We start from the raw sequence: 11,059 nt of genomic DNA, 5'->3' as shown, positions 1-11,059 counted from the left end.
TGCAGTACTGTGATATTGCAAGTGTGTGTAAAGCAATTAAGAAGATGGATGGGGAATATCTTGGAAATAACCGGCTCAAGGTAAAGAAATCCTCCCGTGGGCTGTATCCTTCTCCTTGTTACTTCCATTTACAGCATCGTAGGATATTTTGCAGCAGCTTAATTTGTGGAAGTAAGATGCTTTTTAATGCATAAGTTAGAGCGTGACACTTTCAACCACTGCCATAATTGGGATTAATCAGCAGTTTTGTTGGCTGTCTCAGGACTGAGTGACTTGGAGCCTTTGACACTCCCTGGCCTCGAAGGGCTGTGCTGGGAAAGCTGTTCCAGTCTTGGTGACAAACAGAGGCTGTCAGTCCCCAGAGCTGTCAACCTGTCACTTCTCAGATGCATTCAAATCATAGAAAAACCCAATGTGGCCAAACATTGTCTTTATTTCAGCATGCAGAATTCATTTTCATCCCTTATTGTCTCCCCCCTGCACGAGATGCTAACTCTAGAAAATCCATACAAATAGCTCTCTCTTTGGGCGTGCTCCCTTCGGTCGGTTTGACATTTGTGAAGTGTACTGATGAAGTTTTGCCCTTTTGTGTTCAGCTGGGTTTTGGGAAGAGCATGCCCACAAACTGCGTGTGGTTAGACGGGCTCTCCACAAACGTCACGGATCAGTACTTAACCCGACACTTCTGCCGCTACGGGCCCGTGGTGAAGGTAGGTGGGAGGCTTTGGAGTGTGGTTTGAAGTTGTTACTGTCTTCCTTTCTTCCCGTCCTGTCCTTTCAACCCCACCTGTCCAGGGCTTTAGCGCTCAGGTAGAGAAATTCTCTCTGGGGTGTAGAGAAATTCTCTCTGGGGTGTAATTTGGCTGACAGGGCCCTGTAGTTTTTGCATCCTCTTGATCGGATGAAGTAGAGCAGCTGCTTCTGGTGTTTTGGGAGAAAAACAAACCCAACCAAACCAAAAGTATTTTGAACGAGCCGAGATAATGAGTATTGGAAACCATTTGTTGCTCTTGTGCAGTACAGTCTCTCCCCAACAAAATGTCTTTAGAAGGCTAACAGTGGAGGAACAGCCGTCTAATTACGCAGTTACTCATGAGTGCTAATTACATAATTAGACCTAACTCTGTTTTCCATCAGACCAAAAAAAGTGACTTTTTAAAAAACGGTTAGGATGATCACGCTGACAAAAGCAGAGGAAAGAAGAGAGAAAGTCAGTGGTGATGCAGCATCCCTGCCCACACGGTGGGAGCACGTTACCTGCCCCGCTGCATGTTGCTGCTACAGATTTACACACCTGCTTAAACTTAAGCATGTGAGTTGTCCTGTGTCTCCCTGTTGGACTCTGATGTGCCTGAAGTTAAGCAACCTGTGTAAATCTTCCCAGGATCAGGGTCTTGCCTCCTTAAAGGATTTTCGTGGGTTTGTGTTGCACTGTTGACAATTTTTATTGTAGCTGTTGTTGCTTGAAGAATAATTTTAAAGCCAATATTTGGAAATTGGGTGTTTAGCAACTGGCGAGTGGTACTGCAGACTGCAATAACAAAAACTGTTTCCATTTTGGGATTAAATGTTCCCGTTACCTTTTTTCCCCCCTAAAACACATTGGAAATTTTTCAAAAAGCTAAAAGTAAACAAAGAGAAACTGCAAAACTCCGTCACCAAAGAAAAAAAAAATCAAACCAAATTGCAAGTAAAATACAGAAAAACAAAATAAAGGCATTATATACCTCAAGCCACAATATCCACAATTCAAAGCAGTCCCGTGTTCCTTTTATTGTCTCTTCATTACAATATGCCTCATCAGAAAAGCCTGGAAAATTTACCTTGCTAAAAAATTACTTCCTTACTGGTTATCCTCATGACTTAGGATTTTGTTGGGACTGACATTAAGTCCTGTGGATGAGGCTCTTATTTGGTTTTTGTTTTGTTTTTTTGTTTTTTACAGGTGGTGTTTGACCGCTTAAAAGGCATGGCCCTGGTTCTCTACAATGAGATTGAATATGCACAAGCAGCTGTAAAAGAGACCAAGGGGAGGAAAATCGGTGGGAATAAAATTAAGGTGTGCAGAAATGACCTCCAAAACAAACTAAAAAAAAAAAAAGAAAGAAAGAAACAAATTGTATTTAGGCCTTTCCCCTTAAACTCTGGCATTTGCAGACTGCCAGACATAAGGAATACTTAGCGGGACACGTATGGCCCAGACATCAAAGGCTTAAACTGATTTTTTTTGATACTCGGCTTATCAAGATGTTAGGGGGTCTTGAACTGTTGCTTTTGAAGCCTTTTCCAGTATTCTGCCGTTTGTTTCACTGAACTTGTCTCTCTAAGCTCCTGAGTGTTGGTCTCCGTGTTACTACCTCATTTACCCAAATCCAAGGCAAACTTTTATCTGTTTTCATGTTACAAAAGTGAAATCTGAGGGGGTGAGTTCCCCCAGGATAACCCATCCTGGTGTGAGTTCTCCTGGGATAACCCATCCTGGTGTGAGTTCCCCCAGGATAACACCTCACCATTTTGGCTGCTCCATGGTTGGTGTCCAGGCTCCTGACCTGGCCGAGGCCACAGCCATGAGGTGCAGTGACCTGAGCATGCAGCCTGCTCTTGCCATGGCAGCTCCTGCCTTGTAACAGATCTAAAAAGAGAATAATTCAAAGCACTGTTTAAAGAGACAAAATACTTTTTCCTGGAGCAACAGTTCAGATTTACAGGGATGTCTTGGATTGGGGTGAATGTGGCAATACCTGTTACAACTGTCCCATCAATTCCATTAATTGGGGACGTGAGGTGTCAGCCAACCCTCTGAATTATCTTCCTCCTCCTCCTTTCTTCCCTCCTGAAGAACGGGTGATGATTTCCAGCATGATCTCTCTGGTGCATTATTAACGTGGCAGTTTCTCCCCCACTGGGTGAGGAGTTGGATGTCCTGTAGTTCCTCAGCGTGGTGGTTGAACATAAGTAGCCTTTATATGCAGTAAAACTTGTGGTAGTTCAAAAGTTTTACATCTTGTGTTTGTGGGTCTTGCTACTTAACTTTGGAATGAGCAACGCCCTTCAGTCACGTATGTCTGTGCTCCACTGTTGTGGTTACACAAGTGTCTAGGCTGATTGGTTTTTTTTTAGAAGTAAGGGATCAGAATGTTAAAAATACTGCATTAGGTGGTATATGCTTAGTTAAATCCATTCTAATCCTTAATTTTTTGCATCAGCGATGCCATTAGCTTCTTAATATTGTCACCCTGGGCTAGAAAACAGCAACTCCTTGAGCAGCTGGAGTAGGGAGCTGCAGTTCAGGAGACTTGAGTCCTTTCCCTCCTGCTCTTGCTTTGCTGTGTAACCCCGGGCAAAGCACGTGGAGTCTGAAATAGATTGATAACACTGACCTGCTGTAGCACTGCAGTGAGATTAAAGGGACCTTGGAACTGTAATTGGAGTCATAGTATTAAAAATGTCAATACCACAATTATAATGTGTATTTTTCCTGCTGGTTTTCTGAACAGAAGCCTCCAGTCTGGCAGCTACAGCAACATAGCCCAGTAAGGAGGCAGTTAGAGAGCTCCACACAGCCATGCTGAGTTAAGGGAGAAGGGTTATTACCACTGGGGTGGTGTAGGGCTGGCACTGAGAAGCATTTGACATTTTTTTGTTCAATATTCCCATCCCCATTTTTAGTTCTACTCCCATCTACAGACTGGGAGATATTGTCAAAATGGAAAGTTTCTCACACTGAACCTGACTTCCCCTTTGTTTTACAGGTGGACTTTGCAAATCGAGAAAGTCAGTTGGCATTTTATCATTCCATGGAGAAAACAGGTCAAGATATCAGAGACTTTTATGAAATGCTGGCAGAAAGAAGGCAAGTATCAATTCCTTTATTACTTTTCCAGCAATTAAACTTTCTTCAGGGTGTAATTATTAAACAGACACTTGAGTTTGTTCCTCTCAGCTTTATCCTTTGTTTTAAAGTCCCACTATTAACATTTTAGCATAGTTTCAATGGCTTTGACCTTTGCAATATTTCTTTTTGGGTCAAATTTAGGTGGTCAGATTTAGACCGTGCAGGATATCACACATCTGAAGTGTAGTCAGTCCCTGAAATTCACACTTAGGAGGAGGTTTCAGCTCTCTGCTTGATCTGTGTATTTAGTATCTGGTTACTCTGAAGGGTCAGCAGGACACAGTTGTAAGTCATTCATCATTTCTTAGGAATGCAAAGAGCAGCTTACCAGCAATGCCTTCCCAAGAAATGCTGGTGTTCATGGGTATGATAAACTGCTGCTGCTCATCTGCTGAGCAGAAAGCAAAAGTGGGGCTTCCACCTGCCCCTTTTCAACAGTTTAATTTATTCACTTGATAAAAGAATAACACCCGAGCGAGGCTGCAATTTTTTCCTTGTGATGTGACATGAAAAATGTGTTCTGTGTGGATGCCCTTCTGCAGCAGCTGCCCGGATGGTGTCTGGCTGCTTTGCAAATGCTGCAAACGCTGGTGCCCCCTGCGTGGCTGCTTCCCTCTGCAGAGCCTGGCTGGGAGCACCCTGGCAGAGACACACTCTGTGTGTTGTGCTTTTTTTTCCTCCAGTGGCTGAATACACATCCGTGGATTATTGCCTTCAGAGGCCAGCTTAATTATAGGTTCTGGTTTACCTGTGAGTAAGCCCAGCATGACACTGACTGTACCTGTGAGCCAGATAAATGCAATGTTTTATTGCAGCAAAATAGATGAGTCTGACAAAGATGCAAAATTGCCAGATGTAAAAGTGAAGAGGGTTTGAAAATTAGGATTTGCATAATAGAAATAAATGTGTGTGCTCCCCAGTCCTTGCCAGATGTGATGTGTGCCAGCAAACAGCCAGTAATAATTTCCTCTGAACTACCCCAAATTCAGGCGAGAGAAGCATGTTAGTGGCTGGATTTTAACACACAGCAGTCAGCTGGGCTTGTCTTTGCTGTGAAATGATTCTGAGCAGAACACTCATTTCTGGAACAATGTGATGCCTTAGACTTGTTTCTCCTTTTCTGTCATTATGCTCACGTAGTCATTACAAGATTCTTAGGAATAATGAATCACAGAGTGATCGAGCGAGCTCTGCAGTGAGTCTTGTAATTCTGCATCTTCTGGTCCTCCTCAGAGCTGCTCTTGGCAGTTCACAGTCCCTCACAGTGGGGTGAAGATCTGCACTAGCCAGATTCTCTTTGCTTGTAGTTGTAGCCAGTCTAAATAGGACACAAAAGGGGAAAAAAACCAAAACAAAACCAAACCACAACCAAAAAAACAAACACAAAAACCAGGATTAATATTTTTATCTTCACAGCTGCCTTTCACAATATCCTCCTTCACTTGCAGAATGGGGGGGGTTGTCTTCCATGTTTTGTTTCTTTGTGTTCTGCATCAATTTTGTACATCTCTTAAAACCTAGAAGCTTTTACCATAAATCATAAGCTGTGAAGGCAAATAATGCTATGTGAAAGAGTGCAAAACACTCTGTAACGGAGCTGAATTGGAGCCTCAGATCTGTGCTACCTCTCAGCCTAAGAGGCGTGTTCAGTTACTATTTTTAACTGAACACTGAAATTATTAGCTCATTTTTGCCATTTAGAGGTACTGAGATAATAACACTAATCGCTTGACTTGTTTGGCCAAGTGCTTCCCATGAGTTCACCTGATCTCGTAAACAACCTCATATTTTTTGTTGACTTGGTCTTAATATAAATGGGCAACGTCAGCATGTCAGATGCAGTGAAAGATCTCATTTTGGAGTTGAATTGCTCACAAGGTTTAGGATTTTTAAAGAAATTTTATCACCACTTTACTGCTTAGTAACGGAGAGGTTCCAGACTTGAATTCTGACTTGACTCATGTCATACCTCCAATACCGTGCTGAGAAGGAGAACTAATCCGTTTATTCTCATATTTAGCAGGGATGAAAGAAGAGGATCTTACGAGTACGCCCCTGATCGTACTTACTATGAGACCGTTCGGACTCCAGGGACGTACCCCGAAGATCCTCGGCGAGAGTACCCGGCCCGGGGCAGGGAGTTCTACGCGGAGTGGGATCCCTACCAAGGAGACTACTACGACCCCCGATACTACGACGACCCCCGCGAGTACAGGGACTACAGGGGCGACCCCTACGAGCAGGACATCAGGGAGTACAGCTACAGGCAGCGGGAGAGGGAGAGGGAGCGGGAACGGTTCGAATCCGATCGGGACAGAGACCACGAGCGGAGACCCATTGAGCGGAGCCAGAGCCCGACGCACTCCAGGCGCCCGCAGAGCCCCGGCGCGTCTCCCTCGCAGTCGGAAAGGCTGCAGAGCGACTCGGAGAGGAGGATTTACAGCAGGTCATCGGATCGCAGCGGCAGCTGCAGCTCCCTCTCTCCTCCTCGATACGACAAGCTGGAGAAGGCCCGTGTGGAACGCTACACAAAAAACGAAAAGCCCGAGAAGGAGCGTGCCTTCGACCAGGAGAGGGTCGACAAGGAGAAACGCTTGGTCAGAAAGGAAAAGCCAGAAAAGCTTGAAAAGGAGAAACCCGACAAGCAAAAACGGAAAGCAAAAATCCATTCGCCCAGCTCTCAGTCTTCCGAAACGGATCAAGAGAACGAGCGAGAGCCCAGCCCTGAAAAGCTGAAGGGCAACAGTAAGCAGAGTAAAGAGAGGGGTGACAAAGAAGGGACAGCAAAAAACCGCCTGGAGCTGATGCCCTGCGTCGTGTTGACCCGGGTAAAAGAAAAGGAGGGGAAAGTTATCGACCAGCCCGCTTTGGAGAAGCTGAGAGCAAAGCTTGATAACGACACTATGAAGTCCCCGCTTCTCGAACAGAAAACACAGACATCTCAAGCTGAGCAAACCAAGTCTGATCAGTCCAAACTGGAACCTGCCAGAGCCAAGGTACAAAAGGAGAAAGCTCTTGCCAGTCACGTCGAGGTGGTGGATAAGGAGGGAAAACTGAAACCCAAAAAGCACTTGAAGACGGAGCAAACTTCCGAGGGGGCCAACGCAGTAGATTTAGACAAGTTGGAGGCTCGTAAAAGACGTTTTGCTGATGCAAATCTGAAGCCTGACAGGCAAAAACTGGAGGCAAAAAGAAGCAGCCAAGACGAGGAAGATGCACGCATGGTTTTGAAAAAGCAGCTCGATGCAACGGCTTCATCCAGAGAAGCAACGATGTTAAGGGAAGGAGACCTGGAGAGAAAACCCCTGAGGAAGGAGATGCTTAAAAGGGAATCTAAAAAACTCAAACTGGAAAGACTTATTCCTGTTACTAGCCCCAAAGAAATTCAGGAGACTCTCAACGTTGGTGGGATTGGCGTGCGTCCCTCCCTTGATCTGCAGACAAGGCTCATGGAGACAGCTGAGGAGCCAGTGGAAGTTCAGGAACTCTCCTCTAAAAAACTAAATCCGGCAAAACCCCAGCATAAACAGGTACAGCTGCTAGATGACCAAGGGACAGAGAGAGAGGATGCAAGGAAGAACTACTCTGCTCTTCCTGAAGACACACCCGACCATAAACTCGGCCAAGAGAAACCTCAGTCGGCTGATACAGAGGAGAAGATTGGCATTGACATCGACCACACACAAAGTTACAGGAAACAAATGGAGCAAAGTCGCAGGTTAAAACAGCAGCTGGAAATGGAGATAGCCAAGTCTGAGAAGTTTGGCAGCCCAAAGAAAGAGGTGGATGAATATGAAAGACGGAGCTTGGTCCACGAGGTCGGAAAACCTCCGCAAGATGTCACCGATGACTCCCCACCGAGTAAAAGGAAAAAGACTGACCAGTTTGACTTTGAAATTAGCACTAAAAGAGAAAGAAACTACAGAAGTTCTCGTCAGGTGAGCGAGGACTCCGAAAGGACGTCCTGTTCCCCTAGCATCAGACACTTCCCTTTCCACGAAGATGATGACACACTCGATTCTCCGAGGCTAATGCCGTTAAAGGAAACCAAAGAGTCCCCTAAAATAGAAGAAAAAGGTCTTTCGTACTCCAACATGACTGTGAGGGAGGACTCGCTGAAATTTAATCCTTATGATTCCAGCAGAAGGGAGCAGATGGCAGAAATGGCTAAAATAAAACTCTCCGTGCTGAGTTCTGAAGATGACTCGAGTAGGTGGGAGGCACAAGTGAAGCAGGAGCCTGGCAGAGTCGATATCAGCTTTCCCAGCAGCATCGTCAAGAGAGACAGCATACGCAAGAGGTCTGTCCGAGACCTGGAGCCTGGCGAGGTGCCTTCAGATTCAGATGATGACAGTGAAAACAAGCCCCATTCCCCAAAGGCCTCGTCCTTGTTAGAGAGCTCCAGGTTGTCTTTTTTACTGAGGGACAGAGAAGAGAAGTTACGTGAGAGGGAGGAAAGACTGTCAAGTTCCTTAGAGAGAAACAAATTTTACTCTTTTGCGTTGGACAAGACAATCACACCAGACACAAAGGCCTTGCTTGAAAGAGCTAAATCTCTCTCTTCGTCCAGAGAAGAAAACTGGTCCTTTCTAGACTGGGATTCAAGATTTGCTAGTTTTAGAAATAATAAAGACAAGGAGAAGGTTGACTCGGCTCCGAGACCTATTCCATCTTGGTATATGAAAAAGAAAAAAATCAGGACTGATTCGGAAGGTGGGAAACTGGATGATAAGAAAGAAGATCATAAAGAGGAGGAACAAGAGAGGCAGGAACTGTTTGCTTCTCGTTTTTTGCATAGCTCCATCTTTGAACAGGACTCCAAGCGCCTGCAGCATTTAGAGAGGAAAGATGATGATCTGGACTTCATGTCGGGTAGGTTGTACGGGAGACAGTCGTCCTCCGACGGGACCAACAGCGCGGCTGAGCTGGTGCAGGAGCCCGTGGTGCTCTTCCACAGCAGGTTTATTGAACTGACACGAATGCAGCAGAAAGAAAAGGAGAAAGATCAGAAACCGAAAGAAGTGGAAAAACAGGAAGATAAAGAAAACCGGCCAAAAACACCAGAACCGGTTCCTGAGAGTAAAGAACCAGAACATAAACCTTCCTCAGTGGTGGGACCCTCTTCAGTCACTGTCCTACCACAGGAACCGGCACCAGTAGCTCCCGAGAAGGTGGTGAATGAAAAGGTGGTGGTGGAAACAGCTTCTGTAAAAGAGGAAAAACCATCTGAACCTGCTGCTGCTGCAGAGGAGCAAAAACCTTTCCCTGAACTTGCTGCTCCTGTCAAAATTGAACCACCCGAGCAAACCGAGACCCCGCCAGTTGTAGAAGTTAGTAAAGAAGTTGTTGCTACGACTCTGGCACCGGAGGAAGATGCTGTTTCAACAGAGCATCCTTCATACTTGGATACCAAGCCTCCTACTCCCGGATCTTCGTTTTCCAAAGCAGACGACACTGTAGATCCAGAACCTGAAGGTGCCCAGCTGATTCCACCTCCACCCAAGCTAGTTCTGAAGCCTGATGAGGCTGCTGAGCCTAAAGAAGAAAATCCTTCGCCTTCTGCCAACGCTGATGCTGCTGCGAGTCAAAAGGTGGAGGTGGCTGCCGAGGTCCTGCCGCCCAGTTCTGACAACGATATGGAAGTTGAACCTCCTGTTGTTGTAAAAGATAAAAAGTCCTACAAGAGTAAACGCTCCAAGACTCCCGTGCAGTCGGCTGCGGCTAATGTGATGGAAAAGCCCGTCACGAGGAAGAGCGAAAGAATTGACCGTGAAAAGCTCAAAAGGTCAAGTTCTCCTCGTGGGGAGATGCAGAAACTTTCTGAGTTGAAAGTGGAGGCAGAGAAGGTTTCGAGGAATGCTGCTAAATCCCCTAGTTCTGCTGCAGAGCCTGAAAACGTGGAGCCAAGCTTGCCAATAGGCCGGACTAGGCGCCGAAACGTGAGGTCAGTCTATGCTACCACGGGGGACAATGAGGGCCCGTCGCCAGTGAAGGACTCCATGGAGGTGACTAGATCCACCAGGAAGAGAGGTGAAAAGGAACCGCAGGAAACGGTGACAACGGTTCCTACGACCCCAAGGAGGGGAAGACCTCCGAAAACGCGCCGTAAGCCTGAGGAGGACATCTCTCCCATAAAGACAGAACCGGTACAGCAAGAGGTGGAGGAGGCTGAAACTAAAGATGCTGTGGAAGCTCCAAAGCCTGCAGAAGGCTGGAGATCTCCTAGATCCCAGAAACTAACACACGGTCACTCATCAGCTGCTACCAGCCAACAGGGGAAGAAAGGGAAGAACGAGGCAAAAGCCGATGCCTTGACTGAATCTGAAGATGCTGCTGAAAGAAGCGGTCAGGAATCGAGCGTCGGCGACAGCAGCAACAAAGCAAAAGCCACTGAGAAAGAGTCAGCAGCGAACGAGCAGAAACGTGACAGGAAAGAACTGGATGTGGAGAAGAACCAGCTAGAAATCTCCACGGTTGAGATCATTGAGAAGAAACCGGTGCCAGAAAAGGTTACAAAATCCAAAAGGGGAAGGTATAAGAATACCAAAACGGTTGTAGACAAAGCCTCTGTGTGTCTCAAAAACGTAGAAATACGCCTCAACGTGGACGAGGTCAAGGGTGCCTTGCGGCCAGCGGACGAGGAGGTGGAGCCGGTGGCGGTGTCGCCGGCCAAAATGAAGAGCCCCCCAAAAGAGGACATTTTACCCCCCCATTTTGTTAAGAATGAGATAGAAGATTCGTTCCCAGAAACGGAGAAGGAGGTGCTGCGGGAACCGAAGCAGTCCCCCGAAGCGGCCCAGTTAGCGAAACAGATCGAGCTGGAGCAGGCTGTGGAGAACATCGCCAAGCTCACCGAAACTCCGCCGTCGATGGCCGCCTACAAAGAGCCGGCAGCAGAGGTGCCTGAGGTTCGTCAGGAGGAGGAAGGAGATAAACCCGCCCATCAGGCCAGCGAAACGGAGCTGGCAGCGGCCATCGGCTCCATCATCAATGACATTTCTGGGGAGACGGAGAGTTTTCCTGCCCCGCCGACGTATCCCGCCGAATCGGAAGCTGAAATCCCCGCGGAGCCCTTGGTGTTGCCGTCGCCTCGGGAGGAGATGGAGCCCGAGACTGATCAGGCGGTGAATAATATCCTGGAAACTGAGGCTGCCGTGGAGCCGG

At 46.8% G+C, this 11,059-nt stretch overlaps 1 protein-coding gene across 1 annotated transcript in view; it reads left to right on the top strand.

Annotated features, from left to right (window-relative positions):
• The window catches only part of SPEN (spen family transcriptional repressor), a gene marked incomplete at both ends in the record, with an annotated part of 15,787 nt that extends 4,738 nt beyond the window's left edge, over nt 1-11,049 (top strand). Inside the window, 5 exons of the mRNA XM_008943089.1 lie at nt 1-80; nt 597-710; nt 1,946-2,059; nt 3,753-3,853; nt 5,919-11,049. The exon at nt 1-80 is cut by the window's left edge and continues 49 nt beyond it. Of these exons, the coding sequence (XP_008941337.1) occupies nt 1-80; nt 597-710; nt 1,946-2,059; nt 3,753-3,853; nt 5,919-11,049 (5,540 nt within the window). The remainder of the gene's footprint in view (nt 81-596; nt 711-1,945; nt 2,060-3,752; nt 3,854-5,918) is intronic.
• Between the last annotated feature and the right edge of the window lie 10 nt (nt 11,050-11,059).

This window comes from Merops nubicus, unplaced genomic scaffold (assembly GCF_000691845.1).
Source record: "Merops nubicus isolate BGI_N331 unplaced genomic scaffold, ASM69184v1 scaffold22696, whole genome shotgun sequence".
Taxonomy (NCBI): domain Eukaryota; kingdom Metazoa; phylum Chordata; class Aves; order Coraciiformes; family Meropidae; genus Merops; species Merops nubicus.
The sequence above is the reverse complement of the archived record's forward strand: the minus strand, read 5'-3'. Positions and strand labels throughout refer to the sequence as shown.